Source organism: Vicia villosa, linkage group LG7 (genome assembly GCF_029867415.1).
Source record: "Vicia villosa cultivar HV-30 ecotype Madison, WI linkage group LG7, Vvil1.0, whole genome shotgun sequence".
Classification (NCBI taxonomy): Eukaryota; Viridiplantae; Streptophyta; class Magnoliopsida; order Fabales; family Fabaceae; genus Vicia; species Vicia villosa.
Window position 1 is genome coordinate 126,541,933 of NC_081186.1, and position 17,836 is coordinate 126,559,768.

The 17,836-nt window shown below is 34.6% G+C and overlaps 1 protein-coding gene across 1 annotated transcript; it reads right to left on the reverse strand.

The window, feature by feature from the left end:
* Window positions 1-11,281: 11,281 nt before the first annotated feature.
* Window positions 11,282-14,401, reverse strand: LOC131618515 (probable choline kinase 2). Its single transcript, XM_058889720.1, has 9 exons — window positions 14,209-14,401; window positions 13,442-13,903; window positions 13,112-13,233; window positions 12,830-13,025; window positions 12,572-12,689; window positions 12,367-12,414; window positions 12,056-12,156; window positions 11,786-11,909; window positions 11,282-11,677 (listed from the first exon to the last, which is right to left on the reverse strand). Exons 2-9 carry the CDS (start codon window positions 13,829-13,831, stop codon window positions 11,529-11,531), a joined length of 1,248 nt encoding a protein of 415 aa, XP_058745703.1. The 5' UTR covers window positions 13,832-13,903; window positions 14,209-14,401; the 3' UTR covers window positions 11,282-11,528.
* Between the last annotated feature and the right edge of the window lie 3,435 nt (window positions 14,402-17,836).

A 17,836-nucleotide genomic window follows, 5' to 3' on the forward strand; every position in this document is an offset into this window, starting at 1 on the left:
TGCCAGGTACGTCGACGTGGCCTACCTCCGCTATTTCATGGACTTGGATACCGTTCACCAGTGGAACTGGGGGTCAGCTACTCTGGCATATCTCTACCAGAAGCTGAATGAGGCCTCCAACTGGAGGACGAGGCAGTTGGTCGGATCCTGCACACTGCTTACGGTACGTTTTATTTTAATACATTATCGTATTTATTTATTTATATATGTTTCGTATTTAATTTTAATACATTATCTTGTTTCTATTTCAGAGCTGGATCATCTCCTACTTCTCCCGCATCCACGGCTTTCACATCGATCCTGCATACGTGGACACCATGCCCAGGGCCGCCAGATACGCTCTCCAGAGGGGGAACGATGCGGTGGGACCATACCGTCTGTACTTGGACCGCACGATGCACGACGACGTCACCTGGAGGCCGTTCGTCGACTACGCTCAGATTGTCCCCTTTGACGGCATTGCTCTATATTCAGGCTGGTTGGCATGCGGGACCGACATCATGGTTCGATATCTCCCTGAGCGGTGCATGCGTCAGTTCGGATTCGTGCAGCGGATACCCAGGTCACCCTTTGAGGCTGCTCCCGACACTGTGACCCGAGTGCAGCTCACTGCCATATGGGAGCATTGGGAGGATCATGTGGTACCGCTGGAGTACCGTCTCACTCGGGTCACCCAGGACTGGCACAGTGAGAAGGGATACGTCACATGGTTCTACCGGGTGTCACATCTTCTTCTGAGACCCGACATTTCCGGCGCTCCTAGGCCAGCACACGAGGAGATCCTGGAGAACCAGCAGGCCGAGGATGATCACGCCATTGATCTCATGCCGATCTGCCAGCGGATATCGATGATTGGGCGGGACGCGTTGGATCGAGGTATCGTGGAGCGGGGCGGTCCAGAGGCAGTCGCGGTGATGGAGATGATCGTCCTTGATGCGGACCGTGCGGCGACATACACGCGGCAGAGGAGGTCTCAGGGCGAGAGGTTTAGGCACACCCAGTAGTGGTCGGGTTTATATATTTTTTGTTATCGGATTGTATCTTTAGCACACTATTTTTATTTTTTTCGGTTTGTATATATTATTTTCATTGGATTAGTATTTTTTTTTGTTTATTTATCATATTAGTATTTTCAGTTTATCTGTTGCTTATTTTATTTGGCGTTTGCGTTTAATTAAAATGCGAGACTGTTATGAAAAAACATTAAAAAAAAAACACAGTTTCTGCATAATTCGGAAGTTCATTTCCGAAGACACCCCCTATGAGGTGTTTTCGGATGTTCATCTCCGAAGACACCCCCCATGGGGTGTTTTCGGAGATGCACTTCCGAATTAAGGAAATTTTTTAAAATAAAAAAGCGCTTCGGAAGTTCATTTCTGAAGCAGGGGTATTTTGGGATTTTCGCTGGGGTGACCCCCATAGGGAGGTGGCCAAAGAAAAAACCTTACTTTTTCTACACTTTTATTTAAAGTTGGTACACTTAATTCCAAAAAAATAAAACAAAAAAATAAAAAGAAAAGAATTGTAAAATAAAAAAAAATCCAAAAAATTTAATTCATCTCTCTTATTTACAGTCAATATTTACATTAATTTAAATATTTTTTAGAATATAATATAAATTTTCAATATCTTATAAATTAAAAATATCATACAATGTGTACATCACTTATTCATGATTTAAAAGCAGCACATTTGAAATGTGAATTGGTTTACCAAGTCTACCCTCATTTATTACGGTTGTTATTCCCCTCCATTCAAGTTTTATTCCATGAGTCTGTAAATGTTTTTACTTCTCTGTTTCATCATGATGGTTTATCATCTCATGATATACTGATAACTCGTTCCATTATTTCAACATAATAATTCATATTTACGACCTTTGAACCGTTAATGTTATCTTTATTTGACCTTTAAATTTGTTACACGTTTACGTAATTTCCCATACCATTTATGTTACCAATTCGTTTGTGGCGTCGAATTCATCATTTTGGTTCCTCTTTGTATTTTCATGCTAAGTCTCATTCCCACGTCTTATTACTAATGATGGTTCATGTGATATTGTTGAAATCAATTACACATTAATTGATGTTTTCTTCAAAACACAAATTTGATTAGAAATTTCTTCATATATCGGGTTACCTTTACTGACACGTAACAAATTGTTTAGGATTTTTTATTTAATTTTTGACACAGAAAATCTCTATCATTTTAAGGCTTAAATGTACTTTTAATCACAATAAGTTAGCGAGTTTTTTATTTTCATCCCGGTAAGTTTTTTCTTTTTTTGATTTGAGTATCTATATATTTTACTTTTTTATTGAGGTTTAGTCGCTAAAGCTAAAATCCGCAGGAAAATCTGCAGGTATCCTGCAGATTTTCTTGCGGATTTTCCTGCGGATTTTAATTTTAGGGAATAAAACGAACACGAAAGTGAAACATAGGGACTCAGACCCAAAAAATACTTACATGGACGGAAATCAAAAACATACTAATTAACTTACAGGGACCAAAAGTACATTTAAACCTTTGTTTAACTATATTTGATTATCTCTTGTAAAGTCGCGATATTTTGTGCTACCACCCCACTCATATTTTGGCACCCCATCATTTTTATAACGAACAAAATGTCGTTGTCGTTATTTACTTACTCTAAAATTACAATTGTTCAAAAAAAAATATTATGAAAAAACCGTAAATTTAAAATATCCGATAGTTGTATAAAAAATCTCGGTACATAAATTGCAAAATTTGGTTAAAATTTTGTATTTTCACTTAATTTTTCAAAAATTGGTATGACTTTTATATTTGGTTTTTTCTAAAATTCAATATTTTTTGTGTAAATCGTTAGTTTTTTTATGAAATTGCCATTTTCCAAGAAAATTGATCTATTTTTCAATATTTTTGAAAATTTTGGGAAGCAGCAAAATTTTCAGGATTTTTAAAAATTCTAGTATATAAGATTTTTAGCCTAGTATGAAAAATTAGTAGTTCAATTCACAATGCTTTATTTGTGCGCTCTAGATTCAAGTTGTTCTTCTACAGATTTTACGTCATTATTCACCATTAACGTTGTACGTTTTATTTTTAAATTGTGCAAAATTTAATAGGTTTTGAGTATCTTTGTCATAGATAATTCATTATTTATATATTGTAAATGACAGACATTTCCCTCTCGGGTTGGCGTGTTAGTACACACATAGTCCGTTGGTAAATAACATGTATAAATGTTGTTACTATTTATTCTAACATCGCAAATGAGTTCAAATGAAGGAAATATAAATTGATTATGGGTTGTGAGAGATGATAAAACTACAAGAAAAAGAATTCCTCTCAACGAACTCTTAGTAGGAAAGTTAAATGTCCATTAATGTTGAGATTCGTGTCAAGTGGTAGCAGTTGGAAGGTGGTAGTTAGGTGTAAATTTCACAATCATGAACTAGCTACGGATTTAGATGGCCATGACAAATTAGGCCGTTTAAAACATGGTGAAAGACAGATTGTGAATGACATGATACAATACAATATAGCTTCCAGATACATAGTTGCTACTTTGAAATATAGAGATCTAGAAAGCCTGGCAAGTGTTACGTAGGTTTACAAGGCAAGATCTACACACAGAACGAGTAAGAAAGATCCATTGTCTGAAATGTAACATCTCTTGAGTCTAATTCACAATGAGAAATACATGTACCGGTTTAGAAACATGGCCAAATCAAATGTTATTGTTGATATCTTTTGGACATATTCAGATTTAGTGATGTTGTTGAACATATTTTATTTGGTATTGATTTTTTTAATGTACATACAAAACAAACAGGTATTTCATTCCCCCATAAATGTAAATTTTCCTTTGCTTGATCATGGGAAGCTATTGATTAAAATTTATATTGTTTTGATTATTGATTTTACATACAAAATAAATAAGTACCGACTCCCACTACTTGAGATTGTTGGTATTACATGAATGAAGTTGACATTCTCGGTTAGATTTTCCTATTTGGAACATGAAAGGGAGGAAAAATTCATATGGGCACTAGAGAAGATGAAAGATTTATTTGAATTCGAGAAGTTACTACTGATGGTTGTGGTGATGAATCGATAACTTGCATTGATGAATGTCATGGAAGTTGTATTCCCGTCCTTAATTCATCTATTGTGTATATTCCATATTTAAAAAAATGTTAGTATGAAGTGTAATGAGTATGTCCAACCTTATACGCAAGAGCGTTATGGATATATGGAACAAAATTGTGTATATAGGGAGTTTAAGTTTGTGGAACACTTGAATTATTTTGACGTAGTATGTGTTGATATTCCTTTATTTGTTCAATATGTGAATGAAACATGGTTGAAACCCTATAAAGAAAACTTTATTGTTACATGGACTAATAGAGTCACTCATTTAGAGAACATGACAATGAACAAGTACATTGTTGTGACTTTGATTGTATTACAATACTAATTATCAAATTATATTTTCTTTTTCTATTTATGATTTTAGGGTTGAGTCTGCTCATTGGAGACTCAAAAACATGTTAACTAATAGCTAGGGAGACTTATGCAAAAGTTGGGATGTTGTGAATAGTATGTTGAAATTACAACTAGGTTTAATTAGAGTATCATTTCAAAACAGTGTATAAAACATGTTGCAAAGGAGATAGAAATGGTAAATTTTGGTTGTTCTGACAAAGATGCATATGGTTGCTTCATTAAAACAACACATGGGTTACCAAATGCGTGTCAACTTGCAAGTATTTAAATACAAGGTGTGCTTGTTCCATTATAATAGATTCATGTGTTTTGAAAGAAATTAAACATTGAAGAGCATGAAGTCACTCGGGAACACAATGTAATACAGTTGGATTTTGAAGAAGACTGTGAAAATTTGAAAAGGTATTTCAGTAAATTGGATATAGTTGGCCAAAGGTTAATGAAGAAAAATTTCGATAACTAACATATTTTTCCACAACTTCCATGTATTCACCGCCAATGAAGTACAAGCTAAAGAAGGGAAATAAGAAGAATAAAAAGTGTTAAGAGAGTGACGTGCATTTTGATCCTTCGCAGTTGAAGTATGCTGAGGGTTAGCAGGGAAATTAGATGACGAAGAGATCATGTACAAAACCAATAGTAAGTAAACCGTATTGCAAATATTCAAGACATCTTTATTTGTCTCAATTTCATGTTTACTTAGATGACTATATTGAGGACATTATTGATGTGATCCTGATGGAAATTATGGTTTACGTGCTATTGCAACTTTACTTGGATGGGGTGAAGAGCCCCGGTCTTTGGTTTGAACACAGTTAGATGGTGAAGTTTATAAAATCCATCAAATGTATCTCGAGGTATTCTATCACACGGTCTCTAAATTGAGTTAGGAGTTCATGCGAGTAGCTCGCTTGGATGTTTTGGATCGTGAAAAATGGACAACAATTCCAAGTATGGGTTATCATATTGCTTCTAGATATAATGTGATATTTGTCGCTTCGTCTTGGAACATTAACATTAATTTCTTCTCACTAGTGGTATTTCCGTTTATGTCTACGAGTATACATAAGCTTATTATAGTTGGTTTGGTTTAAAATAGTCAATGGATTCGAGTAAAATTGAAACTTAATTGTCCCTTTCCTCCATTCGCTAACTGCTGGAGATAAGACTATAGTGTTGGTGCAAGAGCAAGGTAAACATCATATATGGGACATATAAGGCACTAGGAAGAAGTTGGGAAGTCAACATAATTTATTTTGTATTCATATTGTTAATATTGTAGTATTTAGAAACTTGTGTTTCCGCCATGCAAAATCACTTGTGTTTCCGCCATGCAAAACCACTTGTGTTTTAGAAACTCTAATTAAATTTTTTCAAAGTATTTCTTAAAGGAACATTAACTTGGAGACCTATTCACCCTTCTAGACCATTTTCAAAGTGCAGAAAGTAAAGAACACAACGATATGTTTACCCAGTTCGGAACCAACCTTCCTACTCTGGGGGCTACCAAGCCAGAAACGAAACCAATGTTCGATAGTATAAATTCAGAGTTAAACTCTCCCATTTACAACTCCTCACTTAATCACTACCCTTCCTATTACTTCTACCTAAGACTCACCTAGGTATGAGACCCTCCTCGAATCCCTTCAATCACAACACCCTGTGACAAAATAACACAAACAATAAAAATAGAAGACCCTCTTCCAAGACACACAATTCTCAATGCTTAAAAGCTTATGAGAACAAAATACTCTCCTTGCTTAACAGCTTCAGAGATCACACAACATTCAACACCTACAGGTTTGTGAATGCACACATATGGAACTTACACCACAAATAAGGATTCCTATAATCCTAAAACACAAAATATCAGTTCCACCTAAAATTAGGTTACAAACCCTTCTATTTATAAGTTTAACATCGACTGGACTAGGCTTCAAAACGCAGCAAAGAGGCTGCCAAATAACTTCTACTTGTTCTCCAAGAAAATAGGTCTTCAATCCAAACTTTTCTATATTGTCTCCAATAATAGAAAGTGTGGAAATCTCTTGAGTAAATCAATCTTGGATAACACATCAGCTAATTGATCATTCCTGAATATTCTGTAGCTGAAACATTGGATTCCTATAGCAATAAAAACGCTTGATTCACTTGACAAATCAGTTTCTGTAGCCAGGATGTCATACCAGATATGTTATGACATCTTGTTTGACATGTTGAAGTTTGAACGCTAGGTCATCTCGCATTTCTTTCAACATGTTCTTGCTCAGTATGTTTTACCAAAATGCATGCCAACCTTAGAGAAACTACAATCCCCCCTTTGGCACATTTTGGCTAAAACAACCAAATAAACCTGTCATTAGAAACACAGCAGCGGAAAAACATTTTAATTAGCAGGGGTTAGCACAACATATAGAGTCTTCGGATCAAATCCCCCTCAATACCATCAAAAACAGCAAAGAGAACGGAGAATTCTCCCCTCACTCAACTTCTACTCCCCCTTTTTAGCCACAAAGTGACAAAGATAGTAGAACTAAGCAAGGTACCTATTCAACATTTTTTTCTTCATGCAAGAAAACTGAAGAGAATATCCTAGGAATTTCACCCTTGCAAAATCATAAACTAAAATAAACAAAGTCAAAATGCAAAGCAACATAAAATCACATGACCAACAGTCATGCACCAGCAACCACAGCAGAAGCTCCATTGTCTTTAGCCCTTCCACTTGTAGATGCCACTCTCGAAGTGATTGTTATAATTATTCATGAACACCTCCCCCAAGATTTTTCTTGAGATGAGTATCATTAAGTCCTTTTACAAAATTAATAGCAGGCTTCCTTTCATTATCATCATGCTCCGGAGTCACAGGCCTTATCACCCCAGTATCTCTGTTGAGAGTGCTAGGATCCTTGTAAGTTTTAGAGTTGTCACATGACAATGTCATGACATTTAGAGAAGCATTATCCTTAGTCACCATCTGCTGAGTATCACCAGTTTCATCCATGGGCAAGGTGACACAATCATGTTCATTAGTGGATCAAGAGATATTATCCTCCAAGAGACAAACTTCCTCAGAAATAACGTTTATATCAACATTGTTAAGCTGATTTTCAACACAACATTCTAGCAGATTCTGATAACTACTTGTTCCTTCTTCATCTTTAGAATCTTTGTGGTGATAGGAGATGAAAATTCCTCCATGACTAGTATTTTCTAAACTGAGTCCCCACTCAACATTATTTGCACACTTGCCTTGACAAAGGAGAATTGAGTATTCCATCTGTTCCTCTCTTGCTCCCATAAACTTTTCAACCCTCAATTGTATCTGTTTGACAAGATGTTGGATCATTTCATCTGACATCCTTTTGATACTTATACATACCTGGGCATAGTTTCTCGAGACCTTCTTGACACAGAGAGCTTTTTCAGTTTCATTCCCTTCATACTTATTACTGAATTGAGGTTCAGTCAACATCATCCACCACGTACTTGGATCTTAATTAGTTTCACACACACACATTCTTAGTTCAAGAAATGACTAATTATTTATATAATCCCGTTCAATTTGATATTCACTTGGACAACCAATCTAAAAATCAAGACTCTCTTCAAATTTGGGGGCGATGTCATAATCTATTGGGACTCGGTTCCATGTATCATTCCTCATTTACTAATTGAGTTCAGCTTCCATGCCATTAGCCCATGACTCATACTTTGAGAGACAACTGAGGCTTGATGAACTTTCCCTAGACTTTGGAAGTAACTTTTAGGCTAGGAACATCCAACCTTTGTTCTTGAGGGTGATCTTTTAGCATTCTGACGGCTAGGTCTTTTACAACACTATGAGTTTCTTCAGCTTCAGCATTTGCTCTAGATTCTTCAATGTTGGTATCAGATGTTGAAACATATTAAGCCAAGCTTACTTTAGTTGCTGATGCAGTTGTCTTGACAATGTTCTCTTTTCTGATAGGTTCACTGATGATCACATTAGTAGAGTCTATTATCTCCTTGAAGTTGGTTGGGTCACAATTTTCTTTCTTGCGAAGTATAACCTTCGAGTCCACAAACTTCTTTTTGTCAAAACTCACCATTTCGACCTTATAGCGGTTATTACTCATGACACCTTCCTCATTCCCCCCTCTTGAGCCTTCAGCCTTCATTAACTTGGATTTTCTTCCAGGCCTAGTATGGCTTGTGTCTTGAGACGCAGTTTTCACACTTTTCTTAGGAATGGAAACTTTCTTTGACCCTGAGTTTGTCTTAGTGTGTTTCCCTTGATGAGACATCATCCGTTTAGGATATCTAGCCAAGTTGTAGCATGTAGCCTTTGAATGACAAGACCTGCCACAGTGATCGCATTTAAGGTGTTTATATTGAGAATTATCGTACCTTTTTTGTACTATCTTCATATGTCGGGACACAGGTCTCGACATCTTCTGCTTCTGCCTTTGAGAAGCCTCCCCAATTTCTTGGCTTCTTGAGTTAAGATTCCTGATCTTTTCAGTGGCCTTTCAATTTTGATGATTCTCATCTTTCATAGTGGTACCTGTACTTGACCTCCTTCTTATTTGAGTCATGTTGTGTTGGTCTGATTTAGACATCACACCATCTTCTTTAAGATCCTCAATGATTGCCAAGAGTTCCTTTTTCTCATCCTGTAGTAGAGTAGTAATATTTGTGTGCTCTATTACTTTTTCCCGAAGTTTTTCATTTTCCAAGCATGTTTCTTAGAATCCTGCTACAAGTTCACACACTGTAAGTTCTCCTACATATGACTCAGTATCAAACTTATTAGTTTCTTCATCAGATCCCCGCGTTTTAGTTATGACCTTCTCTTGTTTGAACCTTTCCCCTGACCATGACACAGCTGAGCCTTTCTCATGTTTCTTGAGGTATATAATTTTATTTCTTTGTTCATACCCTTTTTGACTCAGCCTGGAATTTCCTATGTTGTTGATATGTTCTCTCAATACAGTCAGGCCGTCATATGAGATTTCAGAGGTCATCTCTTCCTTGGTTCTAGAGGTCGAGGCAAAATTCGTACTCTTCTTTCCAGGATGTTGAGACATTTGATGTAACATCTTTGATCTAGTTTGGGGATGACTAAAGGCTAAAGCTGACTTCTTTTTCTTATTCAGCCCTAGCGTACTCATGCCCCTTGTCATTCTTCCCACTTGAGGGACTTCATCACGAGAGACAGACCCATTTTTATGCACTCTGAATAACTTTTAAGCTTTGTTAAGTTCAAATGGTAGAGAGATAATCTCTTCTTCCGGTTCAAAGATAGTCCTCAACTGTTCTTTCTTTTCTTTATTCAGTTGACACACCAATATTCGATAGTATCAATTCAGAGTGATACTCCCCCGTTTACAACTCCTCACTTAATCAATACCCTTCCTATGACTTCTACCTAAGACTCACCTAGGTATGAGGCCGTCCTCAAATCCCCTCAATCACAACACCCTGTGACAAAATAACACAAACAATAAAAACATAAGACACTCTTCCAAGACACACAATTCTCAATGCTTAAAAGCTTATGAGAACCAAATACTCTTCTTGCTTAACAGCTTCAGAGATCACACAACATTCAACACCTACAAGTTTGTGAATGCACACATATGGAACTTACATCACAAATAATGATTCCTATAACCCTAAAACACAAAATATCAATTCCACCTAAAACTAGGTTACAACCCTTCTATTTATAAGTTTAACATCGACTGGACTGGGCTTCAAAACACAGCAAAGAGGATGCCAAATATCTGCTACTTGTTCTCCAAGAAAATAGGTCGTCAATCCAAACTTTTCTATATTGTCTCCAATAATAGAAAGTGTGGAAATCTCTTGATTAAATCAATCTTGGATAACACATCAGCTAATTGATCATTCCCGAATAATCTGTAGTTGTAACGTTAGACTCCTGTAGCAATAAAAATGCCCGATTCACTTGATAGATCAACTTCTACAGTCAAGATGTCATACCAGACATGTTGTGACATCTTGTTTGACATGTTGAAGTCTGAACGCTAAGTCATCTTGCATTTCTTTCAACATATTCTTGCTCAGTAGCGGGATGAGTGGCTTCGGCATCCCTTTGGATGTGTTCTTGTTAATTTTTCTGGATTTTTATTTTACGGGTGTCCTTTGTTGGAGAGATCTAGTTTTGTCTGGATTCTGATTCTTTGTTCTTTTTGTTTGGGTACCCCTCGTCTTTTGGTGGTTCGGTTTGCTTTATTGATTCTTTGTGGCTTTTGTTGGTTGTTGTTGTTTTTGGTCTGGATAGCACTCCTTGTGCCGTTTCTTAGTGGCGATCTGTGTTCACTCGTTATGGAAAAGAGATATCACTATGGGAAAGAGGGAGCATGTACTAAGGATAATTTAGTTTGACGTGCTATTTCTACTCATATTGTCACTTGTTTCAGGAGGATACAGGTCAAAAGAAAACTCTAATCCTTCATTTTGTTAGTGTATTATGAATTTATTTAATTTTTTGTTAAATTAAGTTGTTATGTGTTACTTGTATCCTCCCAAGTGATGCTTGTTCTTCATGTGATTTGTCACAACACCTTGTTTAGGTTTTGCTTCTTTTTTGTATAATAGTTTTTGCTTGAGTATTACCTGTTTTGGATTTCTTTTTTATATCTTAAACAATTGGTTTTCACAACACATGTCTTGTGTTCAAATGATTTTTAATTAACTATGTGACTTTTTAACCTAAGGCTGGATATTGAATTCTTTAACCCAAAGCTAACAATTACAATTCAAAACATAAGAAATAAATTAATAAAGAAAATCAAGTTTTTATTTAGTGGGATGAGAATGAGTACTATGGACTATGGAGTCTTAAGTATCCCACATCATTGTTTTGGAGATGGACTCTCTCCATTTCTTTTCTCATATTTTTTCCAGTTTCATATCTCAGCTCTTGTGAAGTCTAACACATTAGTAGCACATTTCTGTTTCTATATTTTTCTTATGAATTTTCAAATTTCATTCATAAAGGTGTAAAATAGAATAATATATACATTGCTCTAGTGTTTTGATCTGAATAAACCAAGTCCGAAAATTTTCTTTAATTTCCGGGACATTCGAGTGCTCTTTCTTGGTTTTTCGTTGAATGTTGATGCCAATGCTTTCTCTCCGGCAGGCAAATTTACAAAATGTTTAGGCGAGTTGAATTCTGAAACATCAAAATTAGAAAAAGTCTCGAAGATTCAAAGAACGTATGTAGGTATTTATATATTATCGACAAACAAAAACAACTTCAATCGAGTTAAGTAACCATTACCATGAGTAGCATTATCGTTGGAAGATCTATCATGGCTCAAAAGATTGTTTTTCTTTGACCAATACTCTTGAAATCTCTGTCTTGCATATTCCTTGTAATCAAAATCGATTTTATTCACATGCTCCTGATCAAAGTATTAAGATAGTTTAGAAGGGACGCGTAATAGAAATGTTTACACTATCTTCTATTATCGAATTAGATTTTTAAGGATATGGTTGATGGTGCAGTCGACTATAGACTGTTGGATTAAGAGTGAGAAAGTGAATATACCGAAATTATTCCCCAAAGGCCCCATAATAGATGACTTGCAAGTGTATACTTTTCAACTTCATCAAGTAGTTGTTGCACTTCATTATCACTAGGTTTTTCTCCTGGGTTCAAAACCAATAAATTCATCATTAGAACAACAATATATTTAAACCATGTACCTTACTTTCCATGTAAAAAAAAAAGGCGTGTCTGTATCGCCGTATTTGTGTCTTGTCCTATGTATTTGTTTTCGTGCTTATAAAAGATTTATCGATGTTAAATTATAAGATTCGTGTAGCACGATATTTAATATACAACACCTGAAATCTTACCTGATGAACTCAAATATGTCCGGACAAATCTTTGACGTTCCTCCAAATCTATCGAGAAAAGCCACGAGATAAAATTAACTTTTGAATGGTTATAACAAAATGAAAAAGATGAAGAGAAATTGTTATAGATGATTTGAGATTTGTTAAAAAATGTATCAATTCTAAAATCAACATTTCTATAACAAAAATCGTACGAGCGTCATACCAGGATATTTGCTGAAGTCAAGAACATGAGGAGTTTCGGTATGATAGTTTGCAGCCATCTCGGTGAAGTGATTTGCAATATCATATGCTATAGGATTATAACTTGCATACTCATAATCCTGTGTTTCAAAACTACACTTTAGAAATCATATTTTCTAAAAAGGACTTAATAAGACTTATAAATTGTAACTTATTTTAACCACAATGTTAGCATAGCAATAACACTAAAACCTAACTAATAAGCATAAGAGAAACTCACTATTATGGTTAGAGAATTGGTTACTTCATCAAGCATGATGTTACCGTATTGTAAATCGTTGTGGCAAAACCCTATGCGCTCGGGAGAAACTGATAATTCCTTTTTTAAAAGAGAGATTTCTTTCTCCATTATGTCCAAACGAAATGTCTCAATTTCTTCGGGAGATGATAATCGTCTCGCTTCAATAAGCCAATTTCTGAATCATAAAAAAAAAATGGTATTAGAAACGATCAAACTTCATATTTTTTGCATAAACATATTTTTCTTTCGAATATTACATACCGCAATCTATCCCATAGGTACACATTTTTGGAACCAGGCATGTCAAGATCATGAAACTCTTTCATTTTGGAGGCTATAAGAGCCGAAATAGATGGATCACGTATATCAGGCGCTGATAATGTCTGTTAAATTCAATAAGAATTAATTTATCAGGCGCGAAATGAACAAAAAATGACTAATTTTAGAGGAATAGTTTACAAACTTGAATGGCATAACTAGAAAGCATAAAGTAGCTTTTTCATTAAACTCAATTTCAACCGAATTAATTCCATTAGAAGTTGTAAAGATTAACATGAACAAACAATGAGAAAAATCAAAAGACAAAATTACCCTAGCGCGGATGAACTCTTCAATGCGTCCTTGAGCAAACCGTCCTAACAAACGAGGTCCCTGTCCGTTCTTGGAAATGAACGAAAACGTTTGAATCTCGTTATCCCTATCAAAGAAAATGTCAGTACCTTCACCATAGATTCTAACAAGAACCTTTCTTGACATTTCTCCTTCTTTTGTTTGCCATTTTATCTGGAATACCTCATTCGTCATCGCTCCTTTTAGAGGAATAACTTCCAACGCATTCGCATCCAATACATTCTCCCATTTACTCGCCAATGATTTCAATGTATTTTTCGCTTCTTCTGGAAGACAATCTAGATAATTTTCTTTATCATTTACATCGTTTTTTAAAGCAGTTTGGTTCACAAGTTCTTCTGCTGCACCCATTGGAAACTCTCCCCAATATATTTGGTAGATTTCTTGATAAACAAGGCAACGTGCTCCACAATAAAAATGTACCTAAAAATGAAGAATCCTTAACATGAATCCAACCCAAGATTTGTTATTAGAATATACAATCTAAAATAATAAAAAAATCAACAATTTAATTTTTTGAAATCCTTAAATTCTCTTCTTGAACAAAGAATTATTGTAATTTTTTATCAAGATTAAATAGGGTTTTGATATTTTATAACGTCCTTGTAATTTATCATCAAGATTAATTAAGAAGGTTTTATTATTTTATAAGCATGCAATCAAAACCTTACAATTACAAAACTTTCTAATTAGATTTTTATTGAGTACTCCAAATTATTGACACAAACCTCAAGAGGAATAACGTGTTGGTGGTGCAACGGTGGCCGGCGACCGGAGAGTTATCCTAAGGCGAGCAAGAAGATCTTGTGATTTTCAAAGAAATGAGAAAATGGTGTTTTTAATTAAAGATATATTAAGAGTTGTTTCCACCTCCAGCAAGATGATGCTAAAAGTGAGGTGGAGATGAAAGGAGGGAACAAACTGCTAGGTTTGTTTTGAAATTTTGAAACAAGAATGAGAGATATATATGGTTAAAAATAGAGGTTGCTAAATATGATTTTTGGTTTGGTGATGTATGATTTTGTGAACATTTTAATCTGTTTAAAGATGCTATAAATGGATTTTACCTAACTACTATGTCATTGACAACCCTTTTTTCTCAATGAGTAGTTTTTTTTGTAATTTACGGAGTTTTTTCTTTTTTCTTATTGAGTTTTGTTTATCTTCTGAGGATTAATAGAATTTTGGTAAAGTCCAAATTATGGTTGTAAAACATATGTATATTCTATATATGTGAAATGTATAACTCGCATTTGTATTAACTTTTACGTGCCTGCCACGGGATCAACAATAAGAAAGCCCAATCATAATGAAGTCTAATTTAAGAGCATGTTTATCAAGACATTCACGGTTAAGGGTAATCGATATCAAAGGACTTGCATTTGATCTTCGCCCTCGAACGATTACAAACTTTAGATACAATTGAACGCCCCCGAGTAAGACACTTGATTACACGGGGACGAGTCAGATCACATCGGGACGGTCTAAACTATCCACATATATAAAGCCCAACACACACCATTAAGGTATTCTCTCATTCATATCCTCAACTAGTTTCTCATTCATTCATTTACTTAAATATTGGAGTGATAACCTTGCACGACCACTTCCGCTCTGTCGCACTGGAAGCTCATTTCACCGCATCAGAACTCTGTTCCATTCGAGCACTACCATTTTTTGGTTCCAATTTAGAACAATGATGTTGTCTGTGGGTAGGGGTGTTCACGGTGCGGTTTGAGCGGTTTTTACTTAAAAAATCATCCGAACCGCAAGAGAAAAAAGTGTGCGGTTTGATTTGGTTCGGTTGGGTTTTAGAAATAAAACCGAACCAAACCAAACCAAACGAATGCGGTTTGGATTGGTTCGGTTGGTTCGGTTTTTTTACGAAAATTTATTGAGCCATACATATACATATAGATGACAATATAATTTTTTATTTAGTCATTTATGCGTTATCAATTAACAACGAAATTCATCATATTTGGATAACAACTCTCCATTTAATATACAAAAATAAGATTAGATAAAAGTGGAATAAAAAACATAAAATAGTAGCATAAAACAATATCAAAAACATTATATTGAAATAGAAAAAAAATGACAGATTAAAGAAGATGAAAAAGAAAGAGTAGAAGATAGGAGAGATTATATAAGAAGAGGAACATTAAAAACGTAATTGAAAGAGAGAACAACGTAATTGGAAGAGAGCACAGTATAATAAAAATAATAATATAAAAAAGTAAGAACTTAAGAGATGAAAGTCTAGAAAAGAAGATGTGATATGTAATTGGAAAAGAAGATGAGAAGAAGGCGCAATACCGCTAGGAGATATTTGAGAAGACTTAAAGTGAAACCTTAAGTGTGGGGAAAAGAAAACCATTTGAAATCATAAAGCTAAGGCATAATATGTTTGAGTTTGGGTTGGATATAGGTTAAGTGAAATTTGAGGGTTGTAACATAATGCGGTTTGGTTCGGTTTGGTTTGGTTTGTAAAATTCAAACCGCAAACAGAACCGAACCGCGCGGTTTGTTAAAAAATGGCCCAAACACATCCGAACCAAATGCGGTTTTTTGCGATTTCGGTTTGGTTTGGTTCGATTTTGCGGTTTTGCGGTTTTCTATTGGACCGGTTTGGTTTTGAACACCCCTATCTGTGGGAATCCCAAAGTCATAAATCGAAATTCCGATTTTATTCGAAAGAAAACGATGATGTCTGATCTAACGACTAAACTCATCACTAATCTATCGAAATCAAGATGTTCCCTTTACCTTGTCGTTCCTTCGATTGGTGGTGGATCACTTGGCAAGAGAGAGGAGAGTGAGAAGCATCCAATGCAAAACTCTTCAAGAGTGCCAATGATAACGAAAGGCAGAAAGAAGGCCCATTATTTTAGAGTTACGAAACTGCGAGAAAATGGATATAAAATTTCTAATGCAGCACTTTCATTATTCATAATTATTGTTGACCAAATGACTTCAAATACAATAATAATTTTTTATATGATCACGCGTGATTTAGTGAACATTTTAACTGATTAGTGGTGTTATAAATGGATTTCACCTCACTACTATGCCATTGACAACCATTTTTATAAGAAAAATCTATAGAACAATTTGTTTTTCAATTTTGTTTATCTATCTTTGAAGGACAAGTAAGGGATATTAAAATGGTAAATGCCAAATTATGGTTGTAAAATATTTTGATTCTATCATTGGAATTTGTACAAATCATATAGTCTTGAGTACATAACTATTGCATTTTCTATATTAATTATTGCAGAAATGCACATTGAATAGTTGGGTTATGGGTTTTTTTTTTCTGAATACCTTTTGAAAATTTTATTTTATATCCTTACAATTATACTCATATTTTTACATAAAAAAATTTTAGACCGAAATATCCTCATATAAATAATATTTATTTTAAAAATTTTCATTTTTTTTCACATTTAAAAAAATTCGAAACACCAAAAAATATATAAACTGAAACACTTTTTAAAGTCTTCCGATTTAAAAAACAGACCAAAATACTTAGAAAAATAGTTCTAATAATTTTCAAGTTGTTTAAAGTGGGTTTTGAAGTTGCATACCGAAACAATTATTAAAAGTGTTCTGATGATTCAATATTTTAAAAAAATTATAGATTTTAGACATCGGTTATAAACCGTTGCGTAAAGTTGTCGGCCAACAGAGAGGAACCAATGCCTAAGGTGATTGCTTAATCTGCTTTACACCAGAGTACTTTTTTCAAAATACACGGCAACGGTTTTATTTTATTTGTCATTTACTTTAGACAACGGTTTTAAACTGTTGCGTTAAAACTAGAATTTAAAAAAAAAAAAACCACCGTAACACTTTAAATAAGTCTTCCGGTATGCAACTTCAAACAACTTAGAAACTATCAGAACTCTTTTCTAAGTGTTTTGGTGTGTTTTTTTTAAACCAGAAGACATTGAAAAAGTGTTCTGGTTTATATACTATTTATACGAGGGTATTTCGATCCAAATTTTTTTCGTGTAGAGGTATGAATATAACTGTAGGGGTAGGAAGTAAAATTTTCTAACATTTTAAAAATGGCCCAATACGTTGTAAAAAATTGGCCCAATACATTGTAAAAAATGGCCCATAACAAAGCTTTATAGATAATTTGACTCTATACTCCCACAATTATATGTATACCCTTCCCTCCTAAATTACTTTAACTATTCAAAATACCCTTAATTTCAATAAATAAAAACAAACAGAGAAAAACAAAAAAGATTAGGGAAATTCTCGAAAGCTTTGAAAATCAAAACATCTTATTTGAATATACAAATCACAAGTTCTTTTTGTAAAGACCCGTTGTCTTTTTTATGG